The 22044-nt window shown below is 54.9% G+C and overlaps 1 protein-coding gene across 1 annotated transcript; it reads left to right on the forward strand.

Annotated features, from left to right (window-relative positions):
* Positions 1 to 6: 6 nt before the first annotated feature.
* On the forward strand, positions 7 to 16507 carry ISY1 (ISY1 splicing factor homolog). Its single transcript, XM_027523501.1, has 11 exons — positions 7 to 138; positions 2170 to 2192; positions 2697 to 2748; positions 3703 to 3768; positions 3937 to 3979; positions 6710 to 6822; positions 8617 to 8734; positions 12691 to 12813; positions 13608 to 13726; positions 15689 to 15775; positions 16019 to 16507. The coding sequence occupies exons 1-11, from the start codon at positions 136 to 138 to the stop codon at positions 16124 to 16126; spliced, it is 855 nt and encodes a 284-aa protein (XP_027379302.1). The 5' UTR covers positions 7 to 135; the 3' UTR covers positions 16127 to 16507.
* Positions 16508 to 22044: the final 5537 nt, after the last annotated feature.

The following is a 22044-nucleotide window of genomic DNA, read 5'->3' on the forward strand; positions in this document are numbered from 1 at the left end:
TATCCTTCCGACTGGGAAGCCTGCGGATAGGGAAGGCTAGAACCTTCAGTTCCCGTCCGGATTGGCCGCTCCCGTGGCGGCGGAGGTCCGTGGGCCGGTGCCGCGCGGCCTTAGGGCGGCGCGCTCCCTCGCAGCATGGTGAGCGGGGCGGGGAGCGAGGGAGGAGAGCGGCGGGCCGGGGCCGGGGAGCCCGGGGGCTCCGGCGCCCGCGTTCGGGACACGGGGCCTTCCCGCCGCGTGAGGCCGGAGGAGGCGGGGGCAGCCCCCCCAGGGCAGGGTCCGGGGACGGGAGGACGCGCGGGTGCGTTGGTGACCGTGACGTTCTCACCAAGCGAAGCGCCCGTGCGAGGAGCTCGGCTCAGTAGCAAGTGATCGAAGGCGTCATGGAAGTCTGTCGGTTGATGAGAAACCAGTGCGCAGAAAGCAGCCTTCTCCGCTCTCCAGCCCTGGAAGATCATGCCCCCCCGTCTCCCATTACTCCTTCACACTGGCCGCCTCAGCCCGCAGGCTCTCGTTTCCGAACTCTGACAAGCGTGGGGAGTTTCCTCTCTCCGTTCCCTAGCAGAGGAGAAGGGGCCCTGGCTTTGGATGTTTCTGACAAACTGGCCATCACACACACTCCTTTTTGTGGGTTTCCATAACCCTGGATTTCGTTGTTGTTCGCTTGCTCAGTCGTGTCCGACTCTGCACACCCGTGGACCGCAGCACTCCGGGCTCCCCTGACCTCCACTCTCTCCCTGAATTTGCCCTAATTCATGTCCATTGAAAGTGTTAGCCTCTTAGTCCTGCCCGACCCTTCGTGTCCCTGTGGACTGTAGCCCGCCATGGGATTCTCCAGGCAAGAATACTGGAGTGGGTAGCTATTCCCTTCTCCAGGGCATCTCCCCGACTCAGGGAACGAACCTGGGTCTCCCGCATTGCAGGCGGATTCTTTACGGTCTGAGCCACCAGGGAAGCCCTGAAAGACTGAGGGCAGGAGGAGAGGGGGCAACTGAGGATGAGATGGTTGGATGGCATGGCCGACCCAATGGGCATGAGTTTGAGCAAACTCTGCAAGATAGTGAAGGACAGGGAAGCCTGGCATGCTGCAGTCCATGGCGTTGCAAAGAGTCAGACACGACTGGGTGACCGAACAGCAGCCACAGATGTCCACTGAGTTGTAACCCTGGTTACGTCCCCTTGTCAAATGATTCATTGTGCTGGGGAGGGAGGTTCCTCCGACTTCCCTCAGAAGGAAGAATCGTGGCCAGATTCCTAGTGCCCATCATGGCGTTTCACAAATTACATTAGATACTGAGACTCTATAGGCTTTAATGAAGTAGGTAGGACACAACCTCAGCCTTCAAGAAGGTGGCTTCTCCTGGGAGAGCCTCTCTGTTTCTTTCCTTAGTAGATGTCGTGTTCATTTATCTATCAAGCACTTAGCAAGTTTATTGCTGTGTCACTTGTAAGAAAAAGTCAGAAAGACTTAAGTGGAGCTCACGCTTGCTGAGCACCTGTACACTGCCTCGCTGACGTCTTCACGTATTTATCTGAACCATCCTGACGCCTCTGTGAGGTAAAAGGTCCCATCCCTGCCTAGAGGTGGGGAAGCCGAGCCTGAGAGGATTCCTCAGGGATGCTAAGTGGGAGAGTGGAGAGACACTCAGGTCCTGGACTCAGCACGTGCTCTCCTTACACTGCAACCCAGAAAACGTGTTCCCTGCCCGACGCTGTGTTTCAGGGATAAGTGACTGCCCTAAGTGCAACAGTCTCCATAAAACTCACTTGTAAAAGCCAGTCTTTCCTTCCTCAAGTTCCACTGGCAGAGAACAGAGAGTTGTGATGCTGGGTGGAAAGTGTCTGGTAGGTATAGACCCAGACAAAGGGGAGCAGCCTAGCTGGGAAGAAGGGGTGACGGGAGAATTATCTGGGATGATGATGAAACAGGTGGATTCTGAAGGAGGGGTGGTCAGATCCAAGGGCGTGGTCACAGTGGAGGAGTTTAGGTAGAGAGAGCGGCTGAGTCAAGTCACGGGATTTGGGCATCTTTTGATTTTTGTTGTTATTGCTGTGCTCATGTTTCTGACTGTGTCCTGGTGAAGCATTTCTTTAAGTAAAACCTTTTTCTAAAAAGTAAAAAGCTTTTTAAAACACGGACATTTTTCTTCCCCTCTCTTTTCCTTTTAGGCCCGAAATGCGGAAAAGGCCATGTAAGTATCAAGTCCCTTTTGTCTGCACATTTTATGCTGCTTAATTGCCAGCTTGGAGCTCTTTTTCTGTTTGGTCTTTGGGTACATGTCTCTTCCTCTCCCTGTGTTGAAGTAGCGTGCACGCATCTGCCCATGTATTTATCTCCCCTGAAGTGTTTTCTCGCCGCTCCCAGAACTTATGCTGAAGGGGAGGCGGGCCTGTGAGAGCCGCAGTCCATCATGCCAGTGTTTTAATACCGTAGCGGGGCGCTGACCTTCCCACTGTCCTTACCTGCTGTGTGGGTAGAGGGGATATGGGGGTGTTCAGGAGTATAAGTCCGTATGAACCCTGCTCTTTGGAACATGGAAAGCCATGATGTCTCTGGTTGCTTGACAGCAGTGTGTATGTGTGTATATGAGTGAGGAGCGGCAGCTAACATGGTCATGAGCAGACCTGCCCGTCCAGGAACTTGGCTGATGAGAGGCCTGTGAGCAGGATCTAACGGTCTTCTCTCTTCCCGGTAGGACAGCCTTAGCAAGATTTCGCCAGGCTCAGCTGGAAGAGGGGAAAGTAAAGGTTGGTTTAAAGCTTCCTCGTGGGTTTTCCAGTAGGAAGGACGAGCGCAGGCAGACTTCAGACTCCAGACCCTCCTCTTCTCGCCTGCGCTTCCCCGTATCCTAAGAGTCTGTTCACCTGAGGCCCAGGTGAAGCGCCCTGTCTCGGGGGCCGTGTGATGATCTGTATCCTTGGTGACGGGATGCTTGGGTCTCCCTGCTATCCCAGCCCGGGCTCATGCTGAGTAGTAGAAAGTGAGGTATGCTCTGGGAAGCAGCTCTAACCTGAGACCAGCGGATGGCCTCCGCTCATGGAGACTCAGCCAGGTTAGGGGTCATATACGCTGTTCTCTGAGTACTTTTGTTTTTTAAAAGCATCTGCTCACCTGCCCCTGCACCCACACGTACAGCCGTGTACACACAGGCGCGCGCACATGCGTCTGTTCTAGACCCTGACGGCTGTCGTCGCTTACGGTCGTGTAGACGTGCCGTGAGACGGGTATAGCTAGGCGCACTTCGCGTCTGTCTGTGACCCCTGACCCCGAACAACCCAGTTTGCGCTGCGTGGATTCACTCACACAGGCATTTCCAGCAGTGACCGCTGTGGAGCTACACGGCTGTGGTTGGTTGAATCTGTGGTTGCAGAGGAGCCGTGGATCCTGAGGGCTGACAAAGTTAGACTCGGATTAACCCCCACTTTGCTCACAGCTGTGCTCAAGCGCAGTGGACTTTCACCCTGAGTATTGGCCCCCGACCCAGGGATGATGCAGGGAGGGTTTTTGCCTGTGCAGTTGTTTCCTACGGAAAGATTGCAGAGTGAGCCTGAATGCTTGATGAAAGCCGCCGGGGACTGAGGCTGCAGGTGTCTTTGGACTGTTAGACATCTGAGGCTTCAGGAGGGAATCAGCTGTGGTGACGCACGAAGCTTGTAATTTCACACAGAATAGTGCCACACGTGTGCTTTGCTTTTCCTCAGGAGCGAAGACCCTTCCTCGCCTCAGAGTGCACTGAGCTGCCTAAAGCCGAGAAGTGGAGACGACAGGTGCGGTCCGGGGCGAATTCGATCTTAGCAGAAACAACAAGTCTCTGAATTCTATTACCTGCAAGACTCTTAAACCACATTTCTAAGCATTTTTAATTAGATACTTTTTATGGTTTCAGACTTACTCAAAAGTCATAAAAATGTATTACCTTTTATTTTTTTTCATAGATCATTGGAGAGATCTCAAAAAAAGTGGCTCAAATTCAGAATGGTAAGCCAGCCTCTCTCTTTAAAGTGCTTGATTCTCACTTCTCCAGTTAGGCCTAGGGGCATCAGCCCCCTCTCAGTAGTCGGTGGGACAGGAGTAAGGACAGGAGAACTGAGCAGTACTGGCAGGCAGTTTGACCTACTTGCCATGTATAGAGCACTCACCTCACGAAGAATACTCTTTCTTTTTGAAGAGCAAATGGAATATTCACCAAAATAGAGCATATTTTGGATTGTAAAATAAATGCTAGCAAACATAAAATGATTAAAATTTTGCAAAGTATAATTTACTGATTAAAACACAGTTAATGTAGAAATCGGTAACAGAAAGATACCTGGCAACTTCCTAAATATTTAGAAATTAAACATACTCCTAAACAACCCATATACCTACAGGAAAACCTCAAGAAAATTAGAAAATATTTTAAATTGAGTGATAATGAAAATGTAATGTCAGAATTCAAGGTATGAAAAAAGCAGTGCTTAGATGAAAATTTATAGCGTTAAAATAAAATACGAAAGGTCTCAGGTCAGTGATCCAAGCTTCTCCCCTAAGAAACCAAAAAGGAAGAGCAAATTAATTCCAAAGTAAGCAGAAGGAAAGAAGGAAACAGAAGATGAGTAGAGAAATTAGATCAAAAGTGGGTTGAGTAAAATCAATGAACTTCTAGTCCAGTTAGACTGATCAAGAAAAAAAGACACAGGTTGGAAACAGCAAGAATGAAATTGGGAATGTCACTACTCTCTAACCATTAAAAGGATAAGGGGACATTAGATACAACTTTAGGGCTATCACTCAGCAACTTAGATGAAATGGGCCACTTCTTAAAAGACACATGCTAACATACTGGTTCCTAACCATTGGAAGTGTTACCCCTCCAACCTCCCCCCACCCTGGAAATTTCATGATATCTGGAGGGGGCTTTATTTATTAGAGAAATTGAATTCATAGTTAAAAACTTTCCAGCAAAGAAGATTCCAGACCCAGATGGCTTCGCTGGCCAGTTCAGATATTTAAGAAATACCAGCTCTACAGCTTCTTCCAGAAGAGTGAAGAAGGAACACGTCCTAATGTACTTTTTATATATTTTAGTATGTGTTCCCTTGATCCTGAAATCAGAAAAAGACATTACAAGAAGAGAAAAAAACTACAGACCAATATTCCTTACTGAATTTGGCCATAAAAATGTCAACAAAGAATTGCATGGTTGATTCAGCATTCAAAAATTAATTCACTGTGTCATCATTTTAAAGAATAAAAACCACATCATCTCAGTCGGTGCAGAAGTCTTTGACACAGTTCATCATTCATCCATAAAAACTCAGCTGACCAGGAATAAACCGGAACTTCTTCCTTTCCCTGATAAAACACTTCGACCAAAAAGCCTGTGGCAAACATCATGCTTAATGCAGCAAGATTGGACGCTCTCCCCCAGGATCAGGAGCAAGGTGAAGACTCCTTTCTCACCCCTTCCACTCAGTATTGCACTGGAACTCCTGGCCAGTACAGTAAAGCAAGAAAAGGAAATAAAAGACCCAGAGACTGAAAGGAAGAGAAATGCTCTATTCCAAGATGACTTGATTTTCTGTGTAGGAAATTCCAAGGAGTCTACAGAAGGATTTGCACAGCGAGCAACTGAGTTTAGCCGGATGACAGACTAAAAAGTCCATATAAACAAAGTCAGTTCGATTTCTGTACTAGCAGGGACATTTGGAACTAGAGCATGTTTCAAAGTGTTATTTACAGAAGCATCAAAAGGCAAGAAACGCTTAGGTGTGAATCTAGTAGGATACGCACATGGTCTGTATGGTAAGAACTGAAGCAGCGATGCCAGGTAGTCAAGAACCAGTGAAATGGAGACATAGTGTTTGTGAAGGGCAAGACTCAACACCTGAAAGAGGTCAGCTCTTTTCCTTTTTACCATGTATCACAGAACCCCAGCGTGGTTTTCCAGTTTCTGTTGACAAACTGTAAAATTCACAGCTTTGCCTTTCCGTGTGAAGCTGTCTGCAGCCAGAAGAACTTTGAAGAACAAAACTGGAGTACCCATAATATCTAATTTGTGATTCAGTGTAAAGCTAAAGGTGTCAAGATAACAGGGTCCTGGTGAGAGACAGACAGACCAGGGAACAGAAGAAGGAGTCCAGACGTAGGGGCACACGCGTGTGGTCCGCCAACCTGACAAAGGAACAGAAGCGATTCAGGGGAGGAAAGAGGCCATCTCCCTCCCTGTGGGCACAGGGTGCTTCACGTCAGCACGCCGGGGATCCCTGACCGTCGTCCCGCCTTTGGTGGGACGCCCCAGTCACCAGTGACAGCGCCTCAGCAGCCTCCTGTGCTGTCCCCTCAAATCCGCCCCTTGGGCTCCTTGTCAGAGGTGTTCCCGGGGACCGGCAGGCTGCTTTGCTGACGCTGCCTCCCTGCATCCTAGACGCTGAGCGCCCCACCGCTGAGATGTGATGTGTTAGTGCTGGTGTAAATGGAGCTGCAGGACAGCTTCAGTTTGTATTTCTCTGGATGCTAATGGGGAGGAAGTTTTTTTCAGAGTTTTTCTGGCGCCGCTGGAACTCTGTTCACGATCATCACCCTTCCGTGATTGCGGGGTGGATGGTTTTTCTCGTAAGCTGAAGTAGTGTTTTTGCGTTGCCCACCTCTGTCGGTGTTGACATTCACTCACGGGTGTGACATGAAGCGGTGTTTTCAGGAAATGATACGACATTTCTCTTTTCTTAGCTGGTTTAGGTGAATTCCGGATTCGAGACCTGAATGATGAGATTAACAAGCTGCTGCGAGAGAAAGGACACTGGGAGGTCCGGATCAAGGAGCTGGGTGGCCCTGACTACGGGGTGAGTAAGCAGCGGCCCAGGGCCCGGCTCGGGGGCTTTCTAGGCAGGGTGGGTCCTGTCTTACTGCAGCCCCCGCAGGCCTGCCTGGGAGAGGCCCTTGAGAAATGAAAGGAGCCTGGAAGGGCCTGCTGTGTGTGCACGGGAACCGGGAAAGCACAGGGCCAGTGGTGGAGAAGGCCCCAGTGCGGGCCTGGGAGTGTGTACCGGCCAGGCGTCCGGAGTGAGCCGCTCCGTCTCCCCAGGCCCCGTGGAGACGACCTTGGCGCTGCACGTGCGTCTCTGAGCTCCTTGAGAATTGGGACGGCCCTTCCACTGCAGCGTCTGTGCTTGAGGGGGCCCTGAGACAGGCCGCTCCGTGCTTGCTTTGAGTTCTTTTTTTCCCTCTGGATTCTTTAAAGGCAGTATTTTAGAACAGTGACTTCCAGGCTTTTAGGACCCTGACCCTGTATGTGTCTATAAATCACACACGGCCACTGTGTCACAGCCCAGCAACATGCAGATGTGCTGAGAAGATGCCTGGTGTGCGCTGCTGCACTTTGGTATTTTCTGTTCTGTTCTATTTTGATTTTGTAAAAGTTGACAGTTGTGACCCATGTAGTGGATTTCCTGACCCAGACCTGCCCCGTTTGCCCAGGTCTTTGAACCAGCTGTGTCTGGTCAGTGGGCTGTCATGTAAGAAACGTGGGCGGCGTTTCTGTGTCTTAGTCCGGCCCCCTCTTAACACAGAGCCATAATCCTCAGCTCAGTGCCTGGCCTAGCCGAGGCGTCTGTCTTCCCACTCTTTGAGCACGTGCTGGGAGCGTTGCCTCCGCACCCTCGTTCCCTCTGAGACCCTGGTTTTCTCCGTCGGACGGCGGTCGTGCCGCTTGTAACCCTCCTGGAGGGTTACAGAAGCTCCCAAGTCAGTAGTGACGCTTCTGTCTATTTCCTTCTGGAGCTTTTTAATGTGAAAGAAGTTGACGTTTACTTCCTGGGTGTAAAAGTGACACACTGAGCCGCATTCACCTCTGGCTCAGTCATCTGGCTGTTTCACCGCGATCCACGCCTCATGGCCTCTCACCTGCAGTACAGAGCCTCGTCCAGACGCACCGCCCGTGGCCTGCGGCTGTTACCGTCATCGTTTTTAACGGATGGGGTTCCATCTTCTCGGAGAAGGCGATGGTGCCCCACTCCAGTCCTCTTGCCTGGAAAATCCCATGGATGGAGGAGCCTGGTGGGCCGCAGTCCATGGGGTCGCTAAGAGTCGGACAAGACTCAGCAACTCACTTTCACTTTTCACTTTCATGCACTGGAGAAGGAAATGGCAACCCACTCCAGTGTTCTTGCCTGGAGAATCCCACGGACGGGGGAGCCTGGTTGGCCGCCGTCTATGGGGTCACACAGCGTCGGACACGACTGAAGCGACTTAGCAGTTCCATCTTCTGGATATTTCATTTCTCCTCCTCTTCTACTAGTTGTCATTTAGATTTTTTGCAGCTTTTTAAAGCTTTTTTTTTCTTTGTTTAACATTGTGTTGTAAGCAGTTTCTCAGCCAGTATAAGTGTTTCATATGAACCGTCATTTGTCAGCTATAGAATATATTCCACCCGTGAACATACTATAATTTATTTAAATCATCCTCTTACCATTAGGTATTTAGGTTGATTTTTAAAGGATTAAAAAAAGTACCAAAGTGTATTTTTGTGTCCATTAATATCTGCTACTTTTAGCATCACTGTCTTCAACTATATCTGCAAACGTGGAAATAGTGGGCTTACAGATCAGATCCATTTTCTCTTTTTCCTTCCCCATAAGAAAGTTGGCCCTAAAATGCTGGATCACGAAGGGAAGGAAGTCCCGGGAAATCGAGGCTACAAGTACTTCGGAGCAGCCAAAGACCTGCCTGGCGTCAGAGAGCTGTTCGAGAAAGAACGTGAGTGGCTGGCGTTGGCGAGGCTGTCAGCCTAGGTCTTGGTTCTGGTTGTAAGTGATGCTGTCTGCAGGGCACTCTTCGTGTGCTCAGCTGCGCGGCAGCCCGATGTTGTCAGGGTATTATCGTTCCCAGGGTTTAAATGGGAACCCTCGAGCACTGGGCGTTGAGGCGGCAGGCCCAGGGCACACCTTGGGCGGGAGCGGGAACCCAGGGCTGCGGGCACCAGATTGCAGGCCCTGCACACACTCGTCTCCGAGTGAACGCAGAGGTGCTGTGGGCGCAGGGACACTGAGCGTGGAGACGCTGTGGGCGCAGAGATGCTGTGGGCGCGGAGCCTCCCGGTTGGCGCCTGTCGGGGCGGCTCAAGTCCATGCAGTCAGGTCCATGTTTCAGGTACTTGTTGGGCTGAAAAAGCTGTTAACGGAAGGACTGACGCCACCTCGGACCAAGGCTGCTGTGCGCTGGGAGAAGAGAGGGTCCGAGTCAGACACCCTGGCTCTGGGCACCTCCAGAATGCCACTGGTCTGGACTGCCTGCGTCTGATTTTTGACTTTTTGAAAAGCAGTCCAAGCATCCCATAGGAAAAAGTGTGGGAAGCAGAGAAGGGCGAGACCAGGATCCCTCCCACTGCTGGTGTTCTGCTGACCCTTTCCGAGTCCACTTTCATGAAGCCCCACTGGTTCTCTTTTTTGGCCTCCCTGGGAGGCTTGTGGGATCTCAGTCCCCTTACCAGGAATTGAACCCAGGCCCTGTCAGTGATAGCCTGGATCCTAACCACTGGACCAGCAGGGACCTCCCAAGCCCTGCTTCTTCTTAAATTCATTCTGTGTGCAAGCTGGCTCTGCATGTGTCATTCACATTGCTTAGAATCGTTCAGAATTTAAACATCATCAGATCAGATCAGTCGCTCAGTCGTGACCGACTCTTTGCGACCCCATGAATCGCAGCACGCCAGGCCTCCCTGTCCATCACCAACTCCCGGAGTTCACTCAGACTCACGTCCATCGAGGCAGTGATGCCATCCAGCCATCTCATCCTCTGTCGTCCCCTTCTCCACCTGCCCCCAATCCCTCCCAGCATCAGGGTCTTTTCCAATGAGTCAACTCTTCACGTGAGGTGGCCAAAGGACTGGAGTTTCAGCTTTAGCATCATTCCTTCCAAAGAAATCCCAGGGCTGATCTCCTTCAGAATGGACTGGTTGGATCTCCTTGCAGTCCAAGGGACTCTCAAGAGTCTTCTCCAACACCACAGTTCAAAAGCATCAGTTCTTCAGTGCTCAGCCTTCTTCACAGTCCAACTCTCACATCCATACATGACCACAGGTAAAACCATAGCCTTGACTAGATGGACCTTTGTTCGCAAAGCAATGTCTCTGCTTTTGAATATGCTATCTAGGTTGGTCATAACTTTCCTTCCAAGAAGTAAGCGTCTTTTAATTTCATGGCTGCAGTCACCATCTGCAGTGATTTTGGAGCCCCCCAAAATAAAGTCTGACACTGTTTCCACTGTTTCCCCATCTATTTCCCATGAAGTGATGGGACCAGATGCCATGATCTTCGTTTTCTGAATGTTGAGCTTTAAGCCAACTTTTTCACTCTCCACTTTGACTTTCATCAAGAGGCTTTTGAGTTCCTCTTCACTTTCTGCCATAAGGGTGGTGTCATCTGCATATCTGAGGTTATTGATATTTCTCCTGGCAATCTTGATTCCAGCTTGTGCTTCCTCCAGCCCAGCGTTTCTCATGATGTACTCTGCATAGAAGTTAAATAAGCAGGGTGACAATATAAAGCCTTGACGTACTCCTTTTCCTATTTGGAACCAGTCTGTTGTTTAATGTCCAGTTCTAACTGTTGCTTCCTGACCTGCATACAAATTTCTCAAGAGGCAGGTGGTCTGGCATTCCCATCTCTTTCAGAATTTTCCACAGTTTATTGTGATCCACACAGTCAAAGGCTTTGGCATAGTCAATAAAGCAGAAATAGATGTTTTTCTGGAACTCTCTTGCTTTTTCCATGATCCAGCGGATGTTGGCAATTTGATCTCTGGTTCCTCTGCCTTTTCTAAAACCAGCTTGAACATCAGGAAGTTCACGGTTCACATATTGCTGAAGCCTGGCTTGGAGAATTTTGAACATTACTAGCGTGTGAGATGAGTGCAATTGTGCGGTAGTTGGAGCGTTCTTTGGCATTGCCTTTCTTTGGGATTGGAATGAAAACTGACCTTTTCCAGTTATTATTAAAGCGATAAAATCCTGTTATAGACACGTGAAATACAGAAAATCAGAAGAAACACCTGTGTTTTCACATCTCACAGCTTATGGTTGTTGACGTGGGGTGTGTTCCTTTCTGTTTTTAAGGCTTGTAAAGTGAGGTTGTCCTGATTTTTTGTTTTTGCGTTTACTTTGGCTTTAAATTTATTCCTATGTTCTTATGTATTCCAGGCATCGATTTTCTTTTTTTTTAAGAAGAAAGTGCCCAAGTTAGTCTTCAGGCGTATAATTTAAATGGTAGCACAGCCCCCTCTGCCGCCGTCCCAGTGCTCTGCTAGGGATGCCCCGTCGCCGTTACTGTCTGGAGTGCTCCCTGCCAGGCCTTCCCGTGCTCTTCCGTGCATATCTCATCAGCTGAGTCACGTCAGCCTGGCTCCCTTGAGGCAGAGAAGTCTGTTGCTGGCTCCTGTAACTGACGCGTTTGTCCTCAGGAATGGCTGGCCCAGAGCCCTTGCTCGTGCTGCCGTTCCGGCTTCCATCCTGCGAGCGGTTCTCTCTGCCTCAGTCTCCTTTGGGGTGGCAGGCTGTCCATTATCCACTTAGACTTTGTCCTCTCTCAGCGACAGTTTACCACCATCACCCCTCACCCCCCAAACGGTTCAAGCACAGGCCGCAGGGTGAGCCCTGCCGGCGTTGGCCGGATCCCAGCTCCCTCCCAGGGCGAGCCCCGCCGGCGTCGGCTGGATCCCAGCTCCGTCCTGCGGCCGGGATGCACTCAGTGCTCCGAGCCCGTCCTGGGCGAGGCCTTGTGGCCCAGGCTGGGCAGGGTTGCTGGTGCCTGCATGGGCCGGTGGAAGGGGGCTTCCCCTACCTGGGCCCGTCGTGTGTGGACCGTCCCTGTGCCCCCACAGTTCTCCTTACAAAGCCGAATGACGCAAAGGACGAAGTCTCGGGTGGCCCGTGCTGGCTGTGCCCACCCCTCCTGTGTAGAGTTTTAGTTACTTCCACGTCTTCGCAACTGTAACACTGTTGCTGGTACTTGAAACATTATACTGTGTCTATTTTTTGTTTCCCTGATTCCTAATGAAATTGACAGTTGAATTCAGTTACTATTAATCATTGAAAGCTTCATGCTTAGAGGTTTCTTCTCCTTCAGTTAATCAGCTTCTATTCTTTGACCAGTCAACTGGACTTTGATTTCCCTTTGGATTTTCCAGAATTGCTACATATCCTGAACAGTAATACTTAGTCTGAATGTATTTTCTTCAGGAAATTTCTCATGTATCTTTTTTGCTTGTAGTTTCTTTTGTCTCATGGTTTTTCATTAGCTATTACGGCATTTCCTGTGAAAGCAGCTCGTGAAGCCGCGGTCGGGGGGGGGGGGGGGGGGGGGGGGGGGGTCACAGGACACCCTCCCCCCGCCAGGCGTTCATAGTCCCGTGGGGTCCAGGTTTTCACTGTTGTATAAACAATGCCGTAAGGATCGTATCTGTCCGTAAAGCTTTGGCGGCTTTTGTTGTTGCTTTTTAAAGGCCGGTAGGTCCCTCCTGAACGGACTGCGTCTGGAGCAGCGCTGGTTTAAAAGGGTAGTGTCGTGCGTGGCCCCGTTCCTGGGGTGGCGAAGCGCCTGTTTGGTGCCGTTCGCAGGAGCGCACATACTGCACGCCTGCGTCGCATTGACTGGGGAGCAGGCATGAGTGTGGCCGTGATGGGGAACCCGGCTAAGCTGAAGAGTTCTTTCTTTCAGCGCTTCCTCCTCCAAGAAAGACCCGAGCCGAGCTCATGAAGGCGATCGACTTTGAATACTACGGTTACCTCGATGAGGACGACGGTGTCATTGTGCCCTTGGAGCAGGAGTATGAAAAGAGACGTAGGTCTGAGGGCGTTCCGCTTCACTGGGGGTCTCTGCTTGCTTTTCTCGCCTTTGGGAAAGAAGGTTTTCTTTTTTCTAAGGAATTTGTTTTCTATTAGGACTTTGTAAAAAATTGAAGTTTAGTTGGTGTACAGTATTATGTACAGGTGCGCAGTATAATCATTCACAGTTTTTAAAGGCACATTCCATTGGCAAGTTATCCGAAACCTGTTTTCTACATTCCCTGTGTTGCGCAGTATATCCTGCTGTATTCTTTAGACTCCACACGTGAGTGATACCTTAGAGGTTTGCCTCTGTCTGGCGTACCGCACTTAGTGGGGTAATCTCCAGATCCACCCAGGCTGCTGCAGGTGGTGCGGCGTCTTCTTTTCTGAGTAGGATTCCACGGTGTGTCTTTATTCGTTCATCTGTCGAGACCCTTCGGCTGCTGCCACCCCTCGGCTGTTGTAAATGGTGCTGCTCGGAACCTTGGGGCGCTGTGTCTTTGCTGATTAGCATCTCTGTTTATTTCGTGTGTGAACCCAGGAATGGAACCGCTGGATCCTGTGTTAGTCCTGGTTTTGGTTCTTTGAGGAACCTCAGGGTGTTGAACCGTGGAGGATCCGGGCGTGTCCCCCGCCAGCCGCCCCGGAGCTGCCGTGGGACCCCTGCCCTCCCGTCTGATGCCCTCCTGCCGGGGCCGGAGGAGGGTCACCCTTCGCAGAGGGCAGGCCTTGGTCACCTTTGCCCCGCGTAGCATGTGGCTTTCTCGGAGGCCAGAGTGACTGACACCTGCTGTCCCTCGTCTGCAGACAGAGCCGAACTAGTGGAGAAGTGGAAAGCAGAGCGAGAGGCCCGCCTGGCGAGAGGAGAGGAGGAGGAGGGGGAGGAGGAGGAGGAGGTGAACATCTACGCTGTGGCCGAGGAGGAGGTAGGGTGGCCGCTGCGGTGCCTTGGAGAGCGGCTGGGGGAGGGCACCCAGGTCTGGGCGGGGTCAAGGCCCGGTCTGCCCCTGGATGGGGGGTGAAGGTCCCCTCGGGGTCACAGTGAGGACCGCTGAGAGCACTTGGGGACCTGTGCTCCATGTTGGGGTGACTTACCTGCGTCTAAGAGCTGGGCCCTCCGGACCTGCTGGGCCTGGATTTGTAGGCAAATTTGAAGCGCCTGACCTCATTGTTTGAGCTTCAGTGGCGGAGCCGGTAGCGCTTCTGTGGGCCCTAACCACCCACGCCCACCTTACCGTGGGAAACCAGAGCAGAGGCTCCCTCGGGGGTCCCAGGTGGGCTGGAGCTGTGGTCCCACCGGCAGAGCCCTCTGCTTCCAGCTTCCCCATCAGGCAGGCCCGGGATGGAGTGGATTTGTGGACTGAGCCAGGGGAGGGGAGTCAGCCAGGCCGGGACGACAGGTCAGGCCCCGTGAGACATCGCGTGGTGTGTCAGCACAGCAGTGGCAAGGACGTAGGCTCAGAGGAGCTTGGTGACTGGGTCACCGTTGCACAGGATCCGGCAGACCTGCGGGGCGTGCCCTCAGGCAGGCATTTGAAGCAGGATGGCAGCGTGCCCTGCAAAGATTTTCTCTGGGTGCAAAGAACCTGTTCGCTTTTTCAAGGGATGTTTGTTTCCTTGGCGGCCACTAACGAGTGAGTGAGGCCCACTCGAGGGGCATAGCAGCCACACGCTCCGTCGGTAGCTCAGGATCCAAGGGGCAGCCCGGTCAGCAGACCCCACAGGAAAACAGCACGTGTGACAGGAGCTCTGGGTAGCGACTCGGGGCGGGTGGGGCCGTGAACACTTCCTGGGGAGGCGACCCTTCAGCTGAGCTCAGAAGTCAGGGAGGCGTCACCGGCGCAGAGGGGCGGCAGGGCAGCACGCGCGACGGCCCCAGGGGAGCGCCGCGGCCAGAGGACCGGCCGGTGGCCAGAGCCCAGAATGGGACCCCTGGTGTGAGCAGAGGCAGCGGGAGGTGAGCTGGGACCAGCAGGGGCCCCGGCCCCTGGGGGACGGGTCTTCCCTCATCGTAAGAGCGATGGAAAGGCTCCGAAGGGTTAGACAGTCGTGTGTGTTGGAGCTGTCGCAGATTCAGGGCAGCTGTTAAGGAGCTGTGAGGCCCCACGCATCCTTCCCCCGGGCCCCAGAGGCCCCATCCTGAATGCTGCCGGCACGGTGTCCACGAGGAGCCGCCTGCTGTGGCCCGTGTGCAGGGCTGGGCCTGCGGTCACTGGGTGGCTCCCGGGACCACCACAGCCTTTCTTGTTTGCGTCCGCCCGGCGTGCGGTGGGGGCGGGCGGGACCCAGCTCCGCACGGGCCTCCTCTTCCTCTCAGGCCCCCAGGGCCGTTCCTTAGTTGTGAGTGAGCGCTGCCGACTCATACGCAGCTTCTGAGTGATGCTTCTGTGCATGTGGTCTGTTTTTACCAGTTTAGTTTTAAAAATAATATATTCGGGGCTTCCCTGGTGACTCACATGGTAAAGAATCTGCCTGCAAGTTGGATGCCGTGGTCAGGAAGATCCCTTGGAGAAGGAAATGGCAACCACTCCAGTATTCTGGCCTGGAGAATCCCATGGACAGAGGAGCCTGGAGGGCTTCAGTCTACGGGGTCTCCAAGATAATATATTCGCCAAGACTCACAACCCGAGAAACACACGAAGGTCTCACCCAGCTCCTCCTCTGCAGCCCCGCCCTCAGCCCAGTCCCACTGAGGCCACTGGCTCCTCTGCTTCCTCTCCTCCTCGGGCAGGAGGCCGCGCGGTTCTGCTGGCCCTTGTGCTTAGCGCTGAGTCCTGGGCGTGTCTCTGAGGAGAGCGCGTCCCCGGGGCTGTCTCTCCTGTTAAACAGCTGCAGGCCGGCCTGTCGTGCGTCTCCTCCACGCGGCCTCTGGTTGCTCTCTCTTGCAGTCTGACGAGGAGGGCGGCCCGGACGGAGGAGGGGAGGACGGGCGGCAGAAGTTCATCGCGCATGTGCCGGTGCCGTCGCAGCAGGAGGTAGGACGCTGGGCCCGCCGGGCGCTTCTCTGGGTCCCTCCCGTCCCTGCGGGCAGCTCTGACTCCAGGGGCGCCGGTGACCACGCGCAGTTTAGGGTGTGGGTCCAGGGAAGGCGGGAGTCCATCCACCTTAGGGCAGTGGCCTGCCCTGCTGTGCACGGAGGGTCCCTGTGGCTCACGTGCGCCGGGAAGAGGTGTCGGGGGAAGTGGACGCCGCCCCAGCCCTGCCTCTGCCGCCCGCAGATCGAGGAGGCGCTCGTGCGCAGGAAGAAGATGGAGCTGCTACAGAAGTACACCAGTGAGACCCTGCAGGCCCAGAGCGAGGAGGCCCGGCGGCTCCTGGGCTGCTAGGTGGCCCTGCTGCAGCCTCCCCGGCCCTCCTTGCTCACACCATGCGCCCCCCTGGCTGGACGGCTGGGACCCTGGCGTCACCCTGGCCTCGAGAGGCGACACGCATGTGTCCTGAGTGGGAAGGACAGGCTGGTCCCGCAGCCTACGAGTGTCGTCAGTGGTGGGGCAGCCAGCCAGGGACGCTCCTGAACGCGCAGATGTGTCCGTGATGCCTCCTGCGCGCTGAGAAGACGTCCCGCCACCCTCGGGGCTGCCCTGCTGCCCGTCTCGCCCTCAGCTGGCCTTGCATCCCCCAGCCGGCAGAGGGGTACATTTGCCGCTTCCGTCTGGGAGTGGTTCTGCACAGAGCTATTTTTATTAAAGATTTTTGTACGAAAGGCAGCCTCGGGTTCCGGGCTGTCTGTCTGAGGCCTTGTCCGCGGTAGGACCTGAGGGGGGTCCACGGGGCCCGTGTGGGGGCTCGGCCCATCCGGGCACTGAGGGTGCGGGGCGTCCCGCCTGGCCCGTGCCCACGGCCATGCGTCAGCACTGAGGTAGGGCCTGCATTTCCAGCCCGTGGGAGCACCGAGGGTGCCCCAGGGTGGTCGAGACCTGCCGACCCCGCCTAGTCTCTCCTTCCTGTTGGGAAGAACCCACCGCAGGGGCCCCAGCTTGGGGCAGGTGAGGCTGGGGCATCCCCACCCTCAAGAGGGGCCCTGAGCACGTTGGCAGAGCCCTGTGGGCCTTGTGAAGCAGGCTGTGCCAGCCTGAGTGAGGGGCAGTCGTCAGCCGGGACCTGCCTAACAGAAATTCTGAGCAGGGGATGGAGGGTGTCGGGCAGGTGGGCAGCAGCCATGGGGAGACCACCCAGGGCTTCAGGGCTGTGAGGAGGAGGAGAGGGACGGGACTGGGCTGGGGACCACCCGGGGGCCCCTCAGCCGAGCCCCTGGGCAGGTGTGTGTGGAGAGCTGGGAGGGGGCGAGGCCGGAGGGCTGGGGGCCCAGGGATGGACAAGGCCAGCCCTGGCCCTGGGACCCAGCTCCCACCTGGGCCTGGCCTGGACGGGGCTCAGGAGCGAACGCGGGGCACTTAGAGCAGCCCCTCTGGCCATGGCCTCCGTGTCCCCGTCTGAAACGCTGGGACTGGACCCGGCGCCTGTGCGTCCACCCCGCGACGGGCAGCCCCACGGGGCTGGCAGACAGGACGTGGGCCCTGAGACCGCCTGGCCTGGGACCCAGCCAGGCGGCAGGTGGGGCCCAGCCAGATGGCCCAGAGAGGGGTTTCCCTCTTCCTCTCCGGACGCCCAGGGCCTCGCAGTGGCTCCCAGGATGGCTGCAGACAGCGTGGGCATCAGCGTCCCGGGTGAGGGAACCGGGGACTGACGGGGAAGCGGCTTGCTGAGGACCCACAGGCGTCCCTGGTGGAGAAGGGCCCAGCCCCAGGCTTCTTCCTGCCCCGCGGGCCCTGCCTTTTTTTGTCCCGGGAGGACTTCACAGGGGTCCCCCCAGGCCTGGAATGTCTGGGGAGCGTGGCCACTGGCCAGCCGTGGTCACCATGGTCACGGAAGCTCATGCCCAGAGGCGGCAGAACCCATCCCAGGAAACGTTGGTTGATGAAATATCTCTCATGGTTCAGACGAGCTTTGGGTCTGCCCACAGTTTGCAAAACATAGATGTGTCCAGCTCGCTCTCCGCTCTCCCCTCCTCCCCACGCCCGCTCCAGCCTGGCTCCCAGTGCCCTCCTCCCCCGTGCTTTGGTTCTTGGGCAGTTTATAAGCCAGGAGGAGATGTAAACTTTTCTCTTGCCTGACACCCTGGGCCAGCCTGAAGTGAGCAGGCGCTGGGGTCAGCCTTGTTTTCCCCCGACAGCCGCACCCCATCTCTGCCGGCATCAGTGGCTCACTGCTTCCTCCCAGAGCCCCACGGGAGGACGGTGCTGGTGCCGCTCACTCTCATCGAAGCCCTGACAGCAACATCTGCCTGGGAGTGTCAGGGCCCCCAAAGAGCAGACAGGTCCACAGCGGGGTGGGCGGTGTCACACCATCTGGTTCCCTCCCCCACAAGTAGGGCAGCCTGTGGAGGGAAGGCCCCCTGAGGGCTGCCCAGCTCTTCTCTGCATGGGCTTCCGCCCCGGGGGGATGATGTGCCCCCCCCCCCGTACCCCTGTGGGGCCAGACGGCCATGAGGGGCCACGGGGCAGGGGAGAGGTGAGTGGGGGTCCCCAGGATCTGGGGCTTGTTCTGGCATCTGGCAGGCCTGCTCGGTGGGGACTGGGGGCCGTGAGAAGCTGCAAGGGGAGGAAGCCAGGGCGGTCGTCCTGCGGGGCACAGCCCCGGGGTGGGGCCGCAGAGGGGTGAGAGGGCCCGTGCCGATGTTGCCCTGGCCACCCGGGCTGCTCCCAGCCCTCAGCCAGCACCAGCCCAGGGCTCCTCAGTCAGCAGCTGCTGCAGCGTACTGTTGCATTCTTGCAGCTCTTATTTTCTCGCGTTTTGCAGCAGACATGCTTCGGCATTAGGAGCACGCTGTCATGCCTGGTGTTGGGTCTTCCTGGTGTTTTTCCATCTTTATTTCTGATCTAGGGCACGTTTTCAGCCCTAGCCTGGGCTCTGCCCATGAAAGAGAACTCAGATGACGTTGTTCGAGGCTGTATATTTTAACAGCCGTGTCTGTACACAGGAAAAAGTGGAAAAAGATGGGAGGAAGGAAGTGGAGAAAGGCCTCTCTTCTCTTGGCGGAGCTCTGACCCGGAGGACTCGGGGGTCACAGCAGATGCTTCCGTCTGCCGGCGAGCCTTGCGCCCCCGTGTGGCAGGGCACACACAGTGCAGGTTCATCCCGCCAACCCACCGTTCGCTTTTAAGAATATTAAATTCCTTTCGGCCCTGCGGGTCTTTGCTGCTGCACGAGCTTCCCATCGCGGTGGCTTCTGTCGTTGGGGAGCACTGGCTCTGTAGTTGTGGCGCGTGTGCTGAGTAGCTGTGGAGCACACACCTAGTTGCTCCACACCACGTGGGATCTTCCCGGACCTGAGATCAAACCTGTATCTCCTGCACTGACAGGCAGGTTCTTTACCACTGAGCCACCACGGAAGCCCAAGAATGTTAAATTCGTGACACATTTTTAAAAAATATTTTTTATTGATGATTCGCTGCACTGAGCCTTAGCTGAGTCATGTGAGATCGTTCATTGCTGTACATGGATCCTCTAGCATGGCTCAGTAGTTGGAGCAGGCAGACCTAGTTGCTCCGAGGCGTGTGGGATCTTAGTTCCTGGACCAGGCATTGAACCAGCCTCCCCTGCATTGCAAGATGGATTCTTCACTACTGAGCCACCAGCGAAGTCCCTCTTGACACATTGTGAAAAATTTGGGGGCTATGTGTTACTTATTTAAGATTTGGGGCATTAGGTGAGATCAAGATTTTTGCATTACTGCAGTTCAAAGGAGCATAATTCAGTTTCAGATAAAATGCCACTCAGGAATTTGCCCCCAAAGAGAGGAAATGCAGGTAATTTTTTAACAACGTGACTGAGATATACTTGACAGACCATAAAAACCTATTGCTAGCTTACAGCTTAATGATTTTAATAAATCTGGGTCATGCAGCCCTCACGACAGTCCAGTTTTACAACCGTCCCCTCACACCACAAATGCAAATGGTGGCTGGGTTTTCTGGCAAAATCCATACCCAGGTCAGCATTCCAACCCCCGCAAACCAGTTCCAGGAAAGGCCAGTTCAGCTCGTCAAGTGTCCGGTGCACCCACAGCTATCTGGCCTTCCTTCCTCTCCCCCTGCCTCCAGAGGCAGGGCCTTGGCCTGTCCTGTCTCTTGGACACACATTTCCCTCTCCACCTGGTGGTGCGGGAGGCCAGTCAGAGCTGAAGGCAGATGCTGCTTTCTGGGGCCCTGGGCTTTGACAGGTCCCAGAGCTAGCCCAGTGTGTGGAAGCCTTCTGTCCCAGGCCCTTCAGTCTGCTTCTGCCCTGGATAGAGGCTGTGTCCTATGGCCCTAACCTGATGCACCAAAGCTGGGCTCCCAGACCTGCTCTCCCTGGCACCTGGGGGGCCCTGTGGTGCCATTGGGCGTTTCCCATGGGAGTGGAGCTCAGTAACTCTTCCCCCTTCTCCATGGGTCTGCCTTACCTCCTGGCCCAGTTTGTCTTACTCGCTCAGCCAGTAAAGGTGGTCCAGGCTCTTGGGCGTCCTGGTGGACTTGCTCTCTGTGGTCTCCATAAGCTACAGGAAGTCCCTCTTCCCTTGTCTGCTGGGGAGGGTATGGATGTTTCTCTGCCTTGTTCGTTTAAATATTCCAAAGTCTTAGAAGCATACCTGACCCATAACAGACATTAATCAAAATGTAAACTCCCATGGATTTGGAGTTTTATAGGAGCCCCCTTGCAAAGGGGGCCCCCCTTGTAAAGGGCAGGAATGTTATCAGTTCCTGTCCATCCAGATGACTGTGCAGACGCTGGGGGAATGGGTCCCATTTGATCTAGGAGCCCCATGGACAGCAAAGACATCTGACCAGTCCATCCTAGAGGAGATCAGTCCTGGTACTTCGGCCACCTGATGCAAAGAGCTGACTCATTTGAAAAGAACCTAATGCTGGGAAAGATTGAGGGCAGGAGGAGAAGGGGACGACAGAGGATGAGATGGCTGGATGGCATCACCGACTCGATGGACATGAGTTTGAGCCAACTCTGGGAGACAGTGGAAGACAGGGAGGCCTGGTGTGTTGCAGTCCATGGGGTCGCAAAGAGTCAGAAACAACTGGGTGACTGAACAACAACAAAGCCCCTTATAGACAATTGGGTCTCCTTTCTCTGAAGAGCCCTGGTGGACCAGACTGTCTGAGGAGCTGGTCCGCCCTTCCACAGAACTCCCCACAACCCTCCCTTGTTCCTCAGCTCAGGTAAGTCTTTTCAGGTGGGTCAGTTCCCTCAACTGGACCCAAGTTCCCAACTGAGCCAGCCCATTTGGGCAGCTGCTTCCACCACTGTAAAGCGTCTGCCGACAATGCGGGAGACCTGGGTTCAGTCCCTGGGTCGGGAAGCTCTCCTGGAGAAGGAAACAGCAACCCACTCCAGTATTCTTGCCTGGAAAATCCCATGGACGGAGGAGTCTGGTGAGCTACAGTCCATGGGGTAGCCAAAATTCAGACACAATTGAGCGACTTCACTTTCACTTCTCCTTTTTGGGCTGGGATCTCCCAGCCCTTTGGATCCCCCAAAGCTAGCCCCCACCAAACAGGTCTCCCTAGTCCCACTGTCCCAGCTTTCTGGGGGGGGTCACCTGATCACATGGCCCCACAAATTCTCTCAGTTCTGTAGCCAGCTTGAGTTTTGGTCTCTTTTCTCTTTTCCTCCTTGCAGCGTGTCCCAGGCCTCTTCCCTTCTTCAATACTGGGAAATGCATTGTCGGCCCCACTGCTATGAGCCCCGAAGTGACACTGCTGTGCTTGTCCACGCTAGATCCATTCTACAAGAGGCCATTCTGGGCCCAAGGGCTGAATCAACAGTCCCAGAGACCCTCCCCTGCTCTCGAAGCCACTCCAGACTGAGTTTGGGACGGCCCAGGTAGGAGATCCCTGGGCGTCAATAGACGGTGGGGGCGCGGCGGGTACGGGGGCGCTGTGGGCGGGCTTAGGGGCAGGGCCGAGGGTGCTGACCTACTGAGGGCTGCTCTCAGGGGCTGGGCGGGGCCGAGGACAGTGCTGGGGGCGGGGCCCGGCCGGGGCGGGCCTGAGGTTGGGTTCTGATTGGGTCGAGCCTGGGGGAGGGCCTCGCTGGGGGTGGGGCCGAGGGCAGCGCAGGGGGCGGAGCCAGGACGGGGGCGGGGCCCGGCGCGGGCCGCAGGGCCGGACTGGCCTGGCGCGGCGCGGAGGGCCGGACCCGGCGCGTCCCGGGCGGAGCCGCGGCCCCGGGGCCTGGCCGGCGGGGCGGG

The sequence above is a fragment of the Bos indicus x Bos taurus genome, chromosome 22 (assembly GCF_003369695.1).
Source record: "Bos indicus x Bos taurus breed Angus x Brahman F1 hybrid chromosome 22, Bos_hybrid_MaternalHap_v2.0, whole genome shotgun sequence".
NCBI lineage: Eukaryota > Metazoa > Chordata > Mammalia > Artiodactyla > Bovidae > Bos > Bos indicus x Bos taurus.

Coding starts and splice junctions, on each gene's coding strand:
- ISY1 (XM_027523501.1), top strand. Junction 2,193..2,696: donor CGAAATGCGGAAAAGGCCAT/GTAAGTATCAAG, acceptor TCTTCCCGGTAG/GACAGCCTTAGCAAGATTTC. Junction 3,980..6,709: donor AGTGGCTCAAATTCAGAATG/GTAAGCCAGCCT, acceptor CTCTTTTCTTAG/CTGGTTTAGGTGAATTCCGG.